At 44.8% G+C, this 17,498-nt stretch overlaps 1 protein-coding gene across 1 annotated transcript in view; it reads right to left on the bottom strand.

Annotated features, from left to right (window-relative positions):
- The window catches only part of LOC126986543 (SCY1-like protein 2), a 306,279-nt gene that overhangs the window by 150,787 nt on the left and 137,994 nt on the right, over window positions 1–17,498 (bottom strand). Inside the window, exon 6 of the mRNA XM_050842810.1 lies at window positions 15,391–15,536. Coding sequence (XP_050698767.1) covers window positions 15,391–15,536 — 146 coding nt within the window. The remainder of the gene's footprint in view (window positions 1–15,390; window positions 15,537–17,498) is intronic.

The raw sequence follows: 17,498 nt of genomic DNA, 5'->3' as shown, positions 1-17,498 counted from the left end.
CCCGATGCTCCATCAATAACCTAAGCAGTGGAGGCCCCAACTCTTCCTGCAGACGGTGCCGGGCGGGTGTCTTGAAACAGCGCAATCAGTCGGATGTCGCAGCTTGTCTTGTTGGGGAGATTACCTGCTGGCTGAATGTCATCCGCTCAACGTTGAGAGACACCCATGACGGGAAACAAAGGAGGGGAATGCAGAATATTCAACATCGCAAAGGGGGTGCCGAGGTCAGTGAACAAAGAAGGAAAATGAGGAAGACAGTGAACAAAACAAGGGGGATGCCAAGGTCAGTGAACAAAGAGAGGAGATAAAGAACGGATGACAGAGAAAGGAAGCGTAAACACACCAAGGGGATTTCAAGGTCAGGGAACAAAAAGGAAATGTGAAAGACGAAGGACAGAGAAAGTTGGAAAGTTTCGTTTAGTCGGCGTAACATCTGTGGGCATATGCCGGAGAGAGACAGAAGGGGATGGAATTATAGGAGAAAGGAACAAATCCAAGGAGACGGGACACAACCCCGATTATGGGTACCCATTCCCTGCTGGGTGGACAGGGGCGAAGGGTATCGGAAAAGCCGCCCAAATTTTTCCACTCCGCCCGGGAATCAAACCTGGGCTCTCTTGGTTGTGAGCCGAGTGTGCTAACCACTGCACCACGAAGCCCCCCAAAATAAAAAAGAAAGTTAAAGCAGAACATAGAGCATGAAAGACTGAAAAAAGGCGGGAAATATGGAACACGATAAAAATAACTCAAATACGAACTCCAAATAAAACAAATGACGGTGAACAAAGAAGGGGAAGGCCAACAACGTCTACCTCAGTTCGACATAAGGGGAAACCACACACGCCCATAAGGTTCTCGCACCCAAAGGACAAAGAGACAAGGACAGCTGCGCCTCACGTCCCCGCAGCGTTGCCAAATTATCGAACTCATCGCATTTAATTTTCGTACTTGCTGACCGATAACTATAACAACAAAGAACGAAAAACATCAATATTCAACAGTTTTAGCACTAACTTTGATTTTCTCACGTTACTTGTGTAGGTACGAGAGTTTGAGGCATAAAAATGATAGATACGACATGTGGTTAATACGATAATATGGCAAAGCTGCGTCCCCGCCAATCCCCTGACCATCTCTTGAGCAGCACGTCGGAATGCAGCCTCCCGCCGACCCTAAAAATACCAACACATCCTCGCTTCCACAAACCCGCACGCGCTACAGATTTGAGTTCCTGGAAGCCGTCATCACCTTCAACACACACACACACACACACACACGCGCACACACACACACACACATACACGCTGGACAGCACCACTAATCTATTTATTTTTCCAGGGCAAGTTCGGCGCCTCGTCACGTGGGAGTTTCAATTGCCGTGCTCAGCGCCTCCTTGTTACTAGTTATCAGGCGCGGGTGTGACGTGGACCCGTGATTTCGGGGGATGGTGGAGGGAGGGAAGAAGAGAGAGAGAGAGGGATGAAGAGAGGGAGAGAAGTAAAGGAGGTAGCTGGGATAGGAGGGAGAGGGATCAGGCGTGAGACAGAAAAGGAGATAAGAGAGAGAGGAATGAAGAGAGGGAGACAAGTAGAGGAGAATGTAGCTGGGATAGGAGAGAGAGAGAACAGACGTGAGGCAGAAAAAGAGGTAAGAGAGAGAGAGAGGAAGAATAGAAAGAAGGAAGGGTGGTAGGAAAGGATTAAAGGAGGGGACCAAAGTGTAGATTCAGGACACCTCTCCTCCCGAAATTGACCTCTGATTTTGAACACTCCTTTAACCTCTGTTCTGGATCAGTAAGTAGCGGGCCTTTTTCTTAAGTTTTTTCATTACGCCCTTGAACTGTCTCCGTAGCTGTAAAAAAAGGAGGGAGGAGAGGAACTAGGAAAGAAAAGTAAAGAGAAAAAAAGAAGCGAGAGACGAGAGATAAATGAGGGATATGAGAGAAATGAGAGGAAATGAGAGAAAACGACACAAAGGTAGAATAAAAGGAAAGATAAAGGAGAAAACGAAATAAAAGTGAGAACAGGAACCAAGAAAGAAAGGAGTCAGTAAAGAGGGAAAAGTGACAGGATGGAAGACTAAAAGAATGGCATGCAAGGAGAAAGGAAAGGAGTCGAGAGATAGAGAAGGCAGGCAAGAAAATTCAGGAAAGGAGTGAGGCAGGAAAGGCGAGAGGCGGAGAAGGAGAGGGAGGAAAAGGAGAACGCAAGCTCTTTTTCCCTAATCAAGTTCTGTGAAAGCCTTGCTGGAAACTATATATGAAGACTGGCACACACCTCCAAATACCACGGCACCTCCTCCCTGTGTGTGTGTGTTGCTGAGACTACTGAATGTGTTAGTGTGTGCGCATGAGAGAGACCAGAGAGAGACCAGAGAGGAGAGGAGAGGAGAGAGAGAGAGAGAGAGAGAGAGAGAGAGAGAGAGAGAGAGAGAGAGAGAAGATTGAAAAGAAAGTAGAAAAGAGAAAAAAAAGAAATGAGAAAAGAAAGGAGTAAAGAAAGGGAGAAAAGAGAAAAGAAAGAAAAGAAAAGAGAAAGGAAAGGAAAAAAGAGAAAAGAAAGAAGAGAAAAGAGAAAAAGAGGCGAGAGACAAGAAAGAAATGAAGGAAATGAGAAAAATGAGAGGAAAATAGAGAAAAAGAGACAAAGAGACACTCAGACACAGAGACAAAGACTGAGAGATAAAAGGAAGAGGAAGGTTTACAAAGCGTCCTCCACAAGCTGGTGTGAAGCCTCTAGTTCCGTCGCCCGAGCCTTTAACTTTGAGGATTTGCTGTACACGCCTTTCGCCGAATACGTCCCGCCACTGACAAGCCCGAGCGAGTGATGGGCAGCTTCCCTCATTCTCATTTAGTCTCCCCGGCCACTCTTCGTCCCTCTCTCTCTTACCTCCTTTTCTGTCTCACGCCTGTTCTCTCTCCCTCCTATCCCAGCTACCTTCTTTACTTCTCTCCCTCTTTTCATCCCTCTCTCTCTCTTACCTCCTTTTCTGTCTCACGCCTGTTCTCTCTCCCTCCTATCCCAGCTACCTTCTTTACTTCTCTCCCTCTTTTCATCCCTCTCTCTCTCTCTTACCTCCTTTTCTGTCTCACGCCTGTTCTCTCTCCCTCCTATCTCAGCTACCTTCTTTACTTCTCTCCCTCTCTTCATCCCCCTATCTCTCTCTTCTTCCCTCCTTCCACCATCCCCCCGAAATCACTGCTCCACGTCACACCCACGCCTGGTAGCTAGTAACAAGGAGGAGCTGAGCGCGGCAATTGAATTCTTTACCTCCTCACGGCAGCGACTCCAAACTTCTGCATGGGAACTCGGGGCAGCTTCCTTCGTCACTTCCTTGAACTTAACATTAACTAGAGTAGAAATGCAACGTTTTGGAGCCATCTGATTAATGTAGAATCACTTGGGTTTAAGGACAGGTCACCTAGTCGGTACCATGGGGTCTGTGTGGTCTGATTTTCTATGTAAATCTATGTAAATTAAAACGTACACCAACTTTGATTTAGTCTCCCCTAATTGTACGTCCGTTGCCTTCCTCTGAGGGACATGTGCTTTGCCTCCCTGTAGCAGCGACTCTTAACTTCTGCGTGGGAACTCGGGCAGCTTCCTTCGTCTCTCAAAACGTATACCAGCTTTGATTTAGTCTCCCCTAATTGTACGTCCGTTGCCTTTCTCTGAGGGACTTGTGTTTTACCTCCTTGCAGCGGTAACTCTATAGGGTCGTATGATGAGACATTTCGCGGCCCAAGAACACATATTTGACAAGGCTTTAGTAGTAGTTGTGGGCATTTCCAGGGGTAGTTTTATGACCCTGGTGGTAGTTTGATCCTTCCTCTGTACCATGAGCCTTAAAAAAACACTCATTAAAACTCGATTGATGCTTTCTTTGACCTTTAGAAATAGCTGATGTGAGATGCCAAAGTGTCTTGAAATACCATCTTATTTCATCTTGGGATCTCGAGGCAGTGAAGGGACTTGGGCCATATCGCTTGCTCTCCCTTCCTAGGCCATTCCCTTGAGACCAGTTTAGCAGTATCCGTGAGCCAAACCTCATTGATTAGTTATGCGTTTTTCCCAGCCTGAAATTGATTTGAGGTATTTGTTTGTGTTTATTAAAAGGTATTCCCTACTATTTAGCGACAAAATAGCCAATTCTGACGAGTTCTCAAGATAAAATTGCGGTATCTGTTTCCTCCCTTTTCAGTTTTTCCTTACATCTAGCGGCAATAACAGCCAATTCTGATGTGTTTTCAAGATAAAGCTACCGTCTCTGTTTCCTTCTTTTACAAATTTACCTTATATATCTGGCGGCAATATTAACCACTTCTAAATTGTTCACGAGATCAGATTGCCGTAACTACATTCTCTGTCTCCCGTCACTGTATTCTGCACAAATCGAGAGAAAACGCAGCGGCGGAGACAATAAATCCAAGTACTCGAGAGGCTTGAGAAACTTACTGAATCTTGACTGCCTTCGGGGTGGAGAAATTCCCTGTTGAGAGGACGAAGTGGGGGATGAGAGGCAATACTTTGGGCCCTCGGGAGGCACTCTAGAGGGGATGGGAAAGGCTGCAGGGGTGGTGAAAGACATTTTTGTGGGGAGAGGCAAGCCCCCGATAATGGAGTGTTGAAGGTAGAGAGGAGAGAGTTGTGGGAGGCAAGAAGTATAAGATATTCAAGAGGGGTGACTGTTGGTTAGTTTTGGAATGGGGGAGAGAGGAGAAACAAATGGTAAACAGTTTTCAGGATCGGAGGAGAGGTAGGGAGTGGCAGGGAAGCAGGAAGGAGGGAGGTTGTAACTGTTCTCAAGATCGGAGGAGTGAGAGGGGAGGAGGAGGCAGATGGAACTGTTTTCTAGATTGGAGGAGTGGTAGGGAGAACCAGGGGAGTAAGAAGGAGGCAGGCTGTAACTGTTTTCAAGATTGGAAGAGTGTTTGGGAGGGGAGGAGGAGGTAGGCTGTAGGACCCCTTTACTCCTTGGGGATTCCTTGACCTCCCGGAAGACGCCCTCCACGGCAGCTTCAGTCGGGCGGCGAAGGAGTTTCTAGTCTTCATCGATTTCTGCATAAAGTGCGCTGCCTCCCCTTGCCTGCGTCTCGATCCCTGAAGGGTTCAATTCAGCTGAAGGCCGCGGGGAAGGCCTCTGCAGCAGACTCCCTTTGTGTTGTCTTTCATATCTATTCTTGCGTGGTCGCTGTGCGGTATTTCTCTTTTTTGACTCTTAAATTATAGGTTTCACTTTACTGGTTCGGCGTCATGCATTCGTTGCGCCCCGTGATTGGTTGATTTTTATAGCTTAAGGCAACCCTGACCCCATTTCCTATAATTTCAGAGTAGCCCCTCTTAAAACTCACCCCCGGCAACCCTAAACCCATTTTCTTTCAGTACCTCTTCCATTAAACCATTGTTCTTCTCTCTATTAACATCCCCTAACTTAAAGCAAAATCCTAATTCTTATTTATTTATCTAAAAAATAAGTACATGTATATGTTTTAATTTTAAGGCAACCCCCCCTTAAGAAGAGTTCAGAAACAAGCGCTCGACCTTGCAAATTTCTTCATCAAGGAGTGGCGAAGTTTGACTCCTCTTGATGGTTGACGTTTCCCTTTGTAGCGGATCCTAAAAATTACTGTTTATATTTTTTGTCTTTGGAGTTCCTTTAATTAAAACAACTTCGTTATTTTCTTAGGCTCATGAATTAAAACAACTTTGTTATTTTCTTAGGCTCATGAATTAAAACAACTTCGTTATTTTCTTAGGCTCGTGAATTAAAACAACTTCGTTATTTTCTTAGGCTCATGAATTAAAACAACTTCGTTATTTTCTTAGGCTCATGAATTAAAACAACTTCGTTATTTTCTTAGGCTCATGAATTAAAACAACTTCGTTATTTTCTTAGGCTCATGAATTAAAACAACTTCGTTATTTTCTTAGGCTCATGAATTAAAACAACTTCGTTATTTTCTTAGGCTCATGAATTAAAACAACTTCGTTATTTTCTTAGGCTCATGAATTAAAACAACTTCGTTATTTCCTTAGGCTCATGAATTAAAACAACTTCGTTATCTTCTTAGGCTCATGAATTAAAACAACTTCGTTATTTTCTTAGGCTCATGAAGCTAATATTTGTTTGTAAATTGTAACTTTAACTGCTGTTGGGTTTATGAACTATTTTCTCCAATGTTCCGCACTGGTTAATTGTATGTATTTCTTGTACGTTCAGCGGCTTTAGTTTGATTTCTTAGTTCTTCGAGCTCTTTTCCAAGAAGGTCGATGTATTTTTAAGCTCTTGAAAGCCATACTTGTTCGGGGGTTGTGGGTGTCGTTGTTATTTTACTTTCATCCTAATGTTCTAGATGATTTCAAGCACTCTTTACCATTTTCAGGGTTATCAGTATCGTTCATCATCAGCATGTGTGCGCTCAGGAAGTCTTTGTGGTGGACGCACTAGCAAAACAAATCAACTGACTAAAGGTTAGGGAAATACAGAACCCTTGACGGCACTCGTGGGAGGCTCCAGAACAAGGAATTCGTAAAACCCGACTTTTCCGTTGTCTGGCAATATTCCGGCGGTAAGCCCCAGGGTCTGTTCAGCGCTGCCGCCACCGTGGAGTTTGCAGGGAAAAGGCCGCTCTTTCCGGTGTCTGACAGTGAAAAACAAGATGCACATAAAAGACCCAAGAGGGGCAACTCCCCGCCAACGCGGCAGTTTATCACGCACGACCAACAACGAATATTGGAAAAGAAGATAAATTTACTTTCCCCGACGCGACGCCAGGAAGGCAATGTATCACGAATGCCAACCAGATGCTGTGCTGCGATCTAGGATGTGCAGGGAAGAGATAGCCGAGATAAAGGAAGCAAAAGAAACAAATGAACAAGAACAATAAGGACACAAAACGGATGCAGGCGTGTAGAGAAGAGAGAGCTGTTATAGAGAAAGTAAAAACAGATGAAAAACAAGATCAAAACAAGAACAGAAAACAGACGCAACTGCTGTCTAAAAGGTGTAAAGAAAAAGGTGAAATAAAGGAAGTGGAGGAAGCAGATGAAGAATGAAATCAAGAACCAGAGGATACGAATCACATAAATTAGCAGAACAGAAAAAAGGCAGTCCCAAAAATAGGAAGATAAAAAAAATACAAGAGAAAAATCACAAAAAAATGAAAACCCATCACAATCCTCTTTACGACTCACTGTACGCATATCACAACACCCTCACTGCAAGAACCCTCAATATTGGCGGAGGAGGAAGAGGAGGAGGCAGAGGCGGCAGAAGCGACGAGAGGGCTGGCTGGAGGCGGCGGCGGTGGCAAAGTCAAGAAGGGAAGGAGGGCGAGAGGGCGGGAAGCGGACGGGGCTGGTGAGGGGGTAGGGAAGAGGAGGATGAGCGCCGCCTGTGTGGTGTGGATAAGTTAGTGTCAAGTAAATATTGGACTGACGGGAGTTTTGCCTACGAGGAAGTCCACAGGAAAGAGTTCTTGCGTGCAGCGGGCGGGTGATGAATCTTGGCTGATGGCGGAGTGTGTGACTAGGGGGAAGGGGGGAGAGAGAGAGAGAGAGAGAGAGAGAGTCATAATCATCTCTCTCTCTCTCTCTCTCAAAGATAAAAATTAAGGAGCAAACTCTGGCCGAAAGACTGGGCGGGTTATTTAGAAGGATCTGGACTGCATCGCCAAGTTTTCCACCCAAATGACGGCAATTTGAAACAGCCGAAGGTATGCCGGAGCAGTTGGGGACGCGGAGGAAGGGAAAATAAAACACGATCATTGCGCCGGCGGAGAAAGTCAGGCTGTGAGGATGAAGCGATTTAAACTTCAGGAGTGCGCGCAATAATCGTCCACATGAGAAGAAGTTTGCAGTATCTAGTTTGCTTTTGTGTTATACCAGATGTTTTTGTTTGCTTCTGAAGTGTAGTGTACTTTTTGAGGTCAATGAAGTAGCTGACTGATTAAAATAACACACTTAACAAAACAGCTGACTGACTTAATACCCATCTTGGCCATAGTCATAGTAAGTGTAGTTAGGCCCAGAGCAGCAGCTATACCCTGAATACCAAACATATTTACTCCATCGCCTTGGGGTTAATAATATTCCAGGTGTTTGCCGGACCGTAGGGTTAGGTTACGTCTAATCAGAGTTATGTTTCCCGCTTCACATGTACATTTCCAACTAGTACTCATGTTAAGAAGAAAAGGATATCTGTTATGACTATAGAAGTGACAAAATATGGGAAATACTGTCAAAATAAGATCCTTGACTATAGTTTGATTTTTTTTTGTTTTCTTTTGTTTCAGCCATTTTTTATAAAGTAAATATAGTTAGATTTGATTCGGTGCGTTCAAACTGGCAAATATTTACAGCCTTAGAGTGTAAAATGAACGAAAGGATATTTTTAACCCCTTGACTGCGGATTTCCTACAAGAAGACATCACCAAGCTACAGGAATGGAACAAAAAGTGGCTGCTACAATGCAATGAAGAAAAATGTAAAGTCCTGCACAATGGGAGGGGAAATCCAGCACACCAATACCACATGGGAAACACTCCACTATCCACAAGAGAGGGAGAGAAAGACCTGGGAGTGTATGTGACCAAGCTACCAGAGAAGGCAAAATCCGTGCCAATCGCAGTGGATGGGTTTAAAACACATAAGTGCGCATTAATTGACAAACATAATTACATGAGTGCTTACAACCTGGCAAACATATCATAGAAGCAGAAAAAGACCAAGAGATAGAAAAAGAGGTCCGTAAAATCGTACAACAGAACTTTTGCTAACAAACCCAAAAACCCTGAAAGTAAATAGGACAAAAAAAGATAAAATAAAACCAATGCAGAATACCAACCATGTATATGAACTGGCTAAAAATAACTCTAGCTTGGTAATACAGGACAAAGGATAAAGACTAGGATACGAGATAAATAGGATAAAGGATAGTTAAAGGATAAGAGTGGGGTAAACATAGAGTAGGATAAAGGATGAAGATTTGGACACAGAATAACGAGTAAAATGACATACGACTCAAATGAAGAGAGCCGGGAGGAGGACAGGGGAGGACAGGAGAGGACAGGGGAGGACAGGAGAGGACAGGAGAAGATAGGGGAGGACAGGGGAAGGCAGGGGAGGACAGGGGAGGACAGGAGAGGACAGGATAAGATAGGGGAGGACAGGGGAGGACAGGGGAGAACAGAGGAGGACAGGGGAGGACAGGGGAGGACAGGGAACGACAGGGGAAGACAGGGGAGGACAGGGGAGGACAGGAGAGGACAGGAGGACAGGGGAGGACAGCGGGACGAGCGTTAACCTTTAATCAGCTCGTTAGCGCCGACTTCCCTTAAATGCACGGCGAAATTGCGAGTCCCCGAATTATCCAGAGAACGAGATGGCGCGGCGACGGAAAGAGAAAGTGTGAAAAATTCGAAACGCTAAATTCACTGCTACTATTTTCTCTCTATTATGACGCTGAGCCGGCCGGGCGGACGAAGCTAACTCACGAACCAGAAATAATCGCTTCATATTCTCTGCTGTAATGACGCTGATTAAAGGCGCTGGGCTGAAGTGAATTGATATTATCCTCTTTACGATTGTCTGACCTGAGCTGCCTCGTGTCTAGCTCCTAATTCCGGCGTCCTCGAAAGCATTAACCAGGTGCTGCGTTGACTAAATTTGGAGTATCGAGTTGACAAAATCTGAAGTAATATGTGAAATACACCAGAAAGAACACGTTATATAAGTTTGAAATCATAATGCATAAAAGTTTGAAAATACTTGTTTTATTTGTTTTAAATTCAATGTCAAATACATATACTGTAAAATAAGTCTGAAATTCCAAATCAGAATTATAATAGCTACATAATTAATATACAAATGAGTCAAAATAAGTCAACAGACAAACAACGCAGTGCAATAATGAAATCAAGTCAATATTCACAACAAAACTACGTAAATAAAAATACTTCATATTCATGCGCAGTTCTCTGAGTTTTAAATTGCAACACACACACACACACACGATTCCCGGGCGGAGTGGAAACATCTGGGCGGCTTTTCCGATACCCTACGCCCCTGTCCACCCAGCAGAGAATGGGTACCAGGTATTAATCGGGGGTTGTGTGCCGTCTCCTGGAGTCTGTTCCCTTCTCCTATAATTCCTTCCCCTTATGTCTCTCTCCAGCATATGACCACAGATGTTGCGCCGACTAAACGAAACTTTCCAACTTTTCACACACACACACACACGGGGGCGAGAGGTGTATCCGGTGTCCCTGGTAGTTTATGAGATGCCGTGCGTGTTCCCTTAATTTATATCCACGCGCAGAGGAAGGTTGCGACACTAACTAACAGAGGAGAGGCAGGCCAAAAGTATGCACGGTAACGAGAAAGAGATACGAAATAAATAAAAAGATAAATAGGTATGATGAGATGAATATAAAGAGAGAGAAAATAAAGATATACAGATAGCGATACAGAAACAGACACATTCAGACTCACAGACACGCATATAGAAGTAGACAGACTCACAGACAAACCTATAGAACCAGAGAGAAAGGGGATTAGAGCGAGAAAATAAGGATAGATAAATAGATACAGATAAGGATAGATATAGAGATAGAAGTGCAGATATACTGATAAAGAAACACATAGAGAAAGGCAAACTCACAGACACGCATATAAAAGTAGACATACAGACTCACAGACACAAAACTATAGAGGCAGAGAGAAAAGGGGATTAGAGAGAGAAAATAAGGATAGATAAATATAGATAATGATAGACAGATAGAAGTGCAGATAGACTGACACAGAAACACAAACAGAAAGACAGACTCACAGACACAAACCTATAGAGGCAGAGAGAAAAAGGGATTAGAGAGAGAAAATAAGGATAGATAAATAGATATATAGAGAAGGATAGACAGATAGAAGTGCAGATAGAGACTGATACAGAAACACAAATAGAAAGACAGACTTACAGACACGTTTGTAAAAGAACAGACAGGCGCAGACAAACACAGATACAAACATACTGACGGAAAGAGAAAGAGAACACAAAACACACGCAAAACAACACACCACACACACACACACACACACACACACACACACACACAGGTACAAAAAACAGACAAACAAACACAAATAAATAAAAACAAACACACAAAAACACACACATACAGGATGAATAAAAGATGACAACATATTCAATACAATAATCCGCATTTTGTTTCGCATTTCTCTTTTTCTTTTTTTCGCAGTGTTGTGACCCTCATCTATAATTCATCCTCGCCTCTTTGCAGCTCGCCTATTTTTTCCGCTCTCGCTCGGAAATGACATAATGGCTCTATAAATATGCAACAAGGGGAACGCGTCGGGTCCTCCACTACACAAAGGAAAGTTGGAAAGCTTCGTTTAGTCGGCGCAACATCTGTGGTCATATGCCGGAGAGAGACAGAAGGGGAAGGAATTATAGGAGAAGGGATCAGACCTCAGGAGACGGGAAACAACCCCCGATTAATACCTGGTACCCATTCACTGCTGGGTGGACAGGGGCGTAGAGTATCGGAAAAGCCGCCCAAGTTTTTCCACTCCGCCCACTACACAAAGGAAGGAAGGAAGGAAGGAAGAAGTACCAATTTAAGCCTTGTTCTCACGCCCTTCATTACCTCTTAGAATACGTGTGCGAAAATCGGCCCTTGGAACACAGGTGACCCAAGGGCGTTAATTAGAGTAAAATCAAGGGTCATTAGGCGTATTACAACTAGAGTGACTTGAGGGAGATTATTTATCCGCCTAAACAACACGAAATGCATCCGTTTGTGTTAATTAATTAGCTCGTTAAAGTCGATCATTAATATGTATTTTTTTTGTATTATCCCCCGCTAACTACAATATATTGGCTGGAATGAGGCATAAAGTGTGTGTGTGTGTGTGTGTGTGTGTGTGTGTGTGTGTGTGTGTGTGTGTTCATCAGTGTACCCCCAAAGTAGCCATGTATCATAACACGCTATTTATCAACCCTCATTATGGCTCGCCTCATTTCTTTGCCACTCTAATGAATCGCTATAGTTTATGGTCCCCCGCGGGCTAAGCGAGGCGATCTTTGTTGAGTTATTGCCGCCGTTACGCTGAAGAATACGCTGTCGACCTCGTCCCACGCCCGCCGCGACAGGTGCTTTCATGGTGGCACGAGAAAACTGTCCTTGCTCCTCCTTTTCTCCTCCCTTCCCTTCTCTACTCCGCGCAGTGAAGGTAAACGAGAGTGATTAGATTAGGGAGGACAATGCGCTAGTCCTCTTTGCTTCATGTCTGTCGTGCGCGCTGTGGAGGTAAACGAGAGTGATTAGATTAGGGAGAAGAATGCACTAGTATTCTTCGCTTCATGTCTGTCGCGACCATTGCTTAGTAACAGGACATTACCCCCCTTCCCCACCTTCCCCCTTCTTCTCAATCAATCCAAGGGAGGATCAGCCGGGAGAGTGTTGCCAGGCCTTACAACGCTATTACCGGTAACCCCTACAAGCAAGTTTCCATGCAGACCACCTTCCCATCTTAGATCACCGACGGCACTCCACGCTAGATTGTCTCTTACAGATACAACCCATAGAGCAAGGTGGACTTCTAGGTGGTATACCACATGCCTGTACAGCCGGAGTTGGCGTTCAAAGACTATGCGATTCTTTACTTTCTAAATATTTCATGAGTGCCAATTTTGTGAACCATGTGTTAGGACTGGCAGGACGTCAACTTATGATACCCACCCCTAAACAGTCCTTTGTGGAAAAAGTTTCGTTTAGTCGGCGCAACATCTGTGGTCATGTGCTGGGTCCCTTTGTGGTTTCCGTATCAACATACCTTACACACCCGAGGGCAGAGCGGACGCAGACCTCCTGAAAGCGGTGCGCGGGCCGGTAAGTCTTGTTAGTTATGTTCCCCGCAACGCACAACACACACAAACACAGGCGGGGGGACAAAAACCTTCCCGTAACATCGACACGCCGGGACCGAGCACGCCGCAGTCTGCTCCCTCGGCCAACGCTGCCGCCACTGGCCGGGTGGAGGTGACCGCTTGGTTCGAACACCGATTCATGAAACTTCGAACCAATAAACAGATACTTAGAGGTACTGCAAATGGCTTTAATGGTTAGAAAGATTTATGGCTTCCAAATGTAAGATGCCTTTTATCTTGTAGTTTTCTTGCATCCTTGTGGCCTTGTATGTCTCAACGAGCGTTCGTCTGAAGCCAGCAAGTGAGCACTGATGATTGGGTAATAAATTCCTTCAAGTGCCCAAAACTGCTTCATTTTCGTACATTTGATCTAATTAGCATAAATATTTGTCGATGAACTTGAGCGGCGTGTTACAGTTATCACCCCAAGGTTTTGCCCTAGTGCTGTGGCGCTGCTCCGTGAGGCCCACACAGCGTCTCCGCCTCCCGGCAGTGACGTCACGAATCCCACACCTCTCGCTCGTTCCTCCTCACGCACTGGTCACGTAGTCAAACAGTGTTGCCAAAACGCTCGCACGACTCACGTCCCATACATTTAAATAAGTTTGGAAGACAAGTAAGGTAAATTCATGTGAAATATAGTATCTATGGTTGAAAGGAAATAAGAGATGAACAGATTTCAGATCACTTGACTCTTAAGATGTATGAAAAGGCAGGTACAGGCTCTTAGAATAATTCGTCTCAAAAGCGCGTAAGAAATTAGGAATATAATGAAAAAAAGTTAAAATATGAAAAAAAAAATATCGCAAGAGGATCAATCAATTATCCTCTGTGGGAGCCGTACTTTTGCGGCTTTCTTTACGTTATTGGTTACTCTTGACTATTTCCTCTAATGTGAAAATTATAAAACAGTAAATTTAAAGATCACATCACTCGGTGGGAAGATGAAAACGCAGCTACTCGACTCATGAGGAATTCCGGTAATCTGATAAGCACGGGAGACATGCAGAGGAGATGAGGGAGGACAGAGGGAGCTTATCCGATGAAGCAATATCAGGAGCAAGGGTGAGGCACGAGGGAAGAAAGAGAAGCGGGGACCGATTCGTAAAATTAAATATTAAAGGACAAAATATTCCACTGCTATGCGTCGTCAAGCAAGGGAAGAGGGTGAGTAAAGAAAGATATATTTATTCATGAAGAGCTTGTACATATTCCGGCAGCGCTTCTCTTAGTGGGAGGCTGCGAGTGAAGCAACATGAATAAGACAAACTGAAGATGAAGAAGAGATCAAAGCCGACGTGAAATGGATGTATGCAGGAGGAAAAGGGTGTTTATACATTTAGTTCATTTACTCTAACACCATCTTGGGGGGCTTTTCTGAGACTTAAAAGGCACTAACACTGGTAAGAAGAATTGAACACCAAGGAGAAGGGATCAAAACCAACGGAGAGTGGATGCGAGAAGGAACAAGAGAAGGATCTTTATCTAGTTCTTTTACACCAACTTGAGCAGCTTCTTTGGGAGTCTGGCGGCCCTGAATGCAATACCACAGATAAGAAGAATTGAATACCAAGACGAAGGGATCGAGGCCGACGTGAAGTGCATGTAGGAAGAAGGAGAAGGATTTGTATATATTCATTTTATTCCGACACCATCTTGGGAGGTTCTCTGAGACTTTACAGGCCATGAATGCACTAACACTGATAAGTAGAATTGAACACCAAGGAAAAGGGATCAAAGACAGCGTTACAGGGATTAAGGAAACAAGAGTGGGATGAACACGCAGAGTTACATACAAAACTGGAAGGGAGAGTTGAAGAGAGAAATGGAGGAAGGGAGATAAAGGGAGAGGGAAGAAGAGAGATGGAAAAAGAGGAGGAAGAAGGGAAATTGACAGGGAGGATTGAAAGAACACTGGAAGGGAGAGTTCAAGGGAGAGAGAGAAAAGGGCATTTAACTCTGTGGATGAACTTAAGAACATAAGAACGTAAGGAGTCTGCAAGAGGCTGAGAGATGTTTGTTCATGGCTCTCCTCAACTCCAACAAGCCGTGAGCTGACTATCTTAAGAGGGAGGAAAGGACTTAGGTAATGTGAGAGAAAAGGATGGATTACTTATTAAGCGGAGATGAGAAACGACAAATATCCCTCGAGTATTTTTTTAATCTTTTTTTGGTAAGACTTTTATGTGTGTGATTAAAGATGGAAAGCTTATTCAGTTCTCTTATATACGCACATTCAGCTAAACACACACATCATTTATCTATCTTAAACCATGGAGAGACGCTTCAAACCACACACACCCAGACACCAAGAGATGCTTATTCATGCCGTCCTTTGGTTCCAACACCGCCATCGCCTGCTTGTCTTAGTTGGAGGCTATGAATGAACTAACAGAGGAAAGAGAGAGTGGAGACAAAGCCGACGAGAACAAGGGTCTATATACTCACCACCTCAAGTTGCTTCTGGTACACGGAGCTGGAGTGGCTGGCTTCGATGAGTGACCGTCCCGAGTTGTAGATGGCACAGATGCACATGCCCAGGGAGAACATGTCACTCAGAACGCTGCAGGTGGACGAAGACTGCACCTCGGGGCCTGTAGGAGACGAAGGAAGGGGGGGTGTTATTAGGGTAATGAAGAGTGGAAAGGGAGAAGAGGACGGGATGGGTATGCAGGCGTAAGAGGGGGAAAAGGCGGTGGTGGAGGAAGAGGAGAAAGAGTGGAAGAGGAAGAAGAGGAGGGAGGAGATGGGTATGCAGGGTGAAGAGGAGGAAAAGGCGGTGGTGGAGGAAGAGGAGAAAGAGTGGAAGAGGAAGAAGAGGAGGTGCTGGAAGAAACGGGACACGAGGAAGTGGAGGAAAAGGAGGCGGAAGAGGAAGAGGAAACTGAGAACGAGAAAAAGAAGGGAGAAGAAGAAGAAGGTGTGTAAACAAGAAGGGAGGGGAGACTGTAAGAAATGAGAAGCCGAGAAGGGAAGGGGGAAGGGTGTAGATGTAACGACTGCGGAAGAGGGGAGGAAAAAGATGACGAAGAAGAAGAAGGTACCAGTGAATAAAACGAAGATAGGTTTCAGGAATAAGTTTCACGAGAGAGAGAGGTTATACAAGAGTAACCCTGGTAAGCAACACAACCAAAACTGGATTAATAGACTGAGAGAAGAAGAACGTAAAAAAAAAGAAGATACAAGAAGGAACGTAAATAGAACTAAGGGAGGACAAGAAAGCAAGGAGAGGAGGGAGAGGAGAGAGGAAGAGGGAGAGATAAGGATGGAGGGAGAACAAAGGTATAAGCACAGGAGGAGAATGGGAAGACGAGGATTGTGAGGAGAGGAGAGGAGGAGGAGGAGGAGGAGGAGGGGTCAGAGAGGGAAGAGAAATGAGGAGGAGACAGGAAGTGGATGGAGGAACAGTGGAGCATGAGAGGAGGCATAAGGGAGGAGTGGTATTAAGTGGAGCAGAAGGAGGGAGAAGAGGATGAGGTGGAGGAGGAGGAGGAGGAGGAGGAGGAGGAGGAGGAGGAGGAGACTAGGTGAGAGAAGGGAGGTTGGATGGAGATGAATTCTGGGTGTATGACCGAGAAGGGAGCAATTAAAGCGAGCGAGCGAGCGAGAGAGAGAGAGAGAGAGAGAGAGAGAGAGAGAGAGAGAGAGAGAATCCTTCCTCTATTTTTCTCCTCCTTCCTTTTCTGTCCTCTTTCATTCCTTCTTTCTTTTCCTTCCTTTCCTCTCCTTCATTTTCTCCCATCTCCTTCCTTTCTTCCCTTCTCCTTCATTTACCAGCATTCCTATGACCCTCCTTACAATTCCTTCTATGCAAACTTTTCATTTCTCTCATCCTTCACTCTTTCTTCCCTTCTATGTTCCTCTGCTTCCTTCTCCATCATCCCTTGCTCCCTCACACAATCATTCGTCCTTTCGTGTTTCCCCTTTCTCCTTCTCCATCATTCTGTCAGTCTCTCTTCCTTCCCTCCGTCATTCTTCCTTTCCTCCTTTGAACCCACTACCTCCATGTTCATTCTTCCTCCTCCTTAACGTTCATTCCTCCTCCTCCTCCTCCACGCTCACTGCCTCTCGTTAATGGAGGTTCATGAAGCCAAAAGTACTGTTAAGGAACCCTAATTATTTGACGAGCAATATAATGATTATTCAGACGGACATATAGATAGGTAGAGAGATAGAAATATAGATATAAACTGAGAGAAAGGTAGATACACACCCACCCACACCCACACACACACTCACATTCACACACACACACACACACACACACACACACACACGTCACATCATTATCAAGTCGCAATGAAAAGTTACCTGTTGAGCCACATCATTAGCATTGCAAATAAGAATCACGCACTCACTCCCACCTGTCCCCTACCTGTCCCCAACCTGTCTCCCCTCCAGCCTCCCAACCTGCTTCCAAATGTCTTCCCTGCTACCTTCCTACCTGCCTCCCCACCTGCCTCTCCACCTGCCTCCCACCTGCTTGATTCTCCTGGTACAAGAAGAAGACTACAAGATGGAAAGAAAAAAATAAATGGAAGCATAGCGAAGGATGG

Source organism: Eriocheir sinensis, chromosome 62 (assembly GCF_024679095.1).
Source record: "Eriocheir sinensis breed Jianghai 21 chromosome 62, ASM2467909v1, whole genome shotgun sequence".
Taxonomy (NCBI): Eukaryota; Metazoa; Arthropoda; class Malacostraca; order Decapoda; family Varunidae; genus Eriocheir; species Eriocheir sinensis.
The sequence above is the reverse complement of the archived record's forward strand: the minus strand, read 5'-3'. Positions and strand labels throughout refer to the sequence as shown.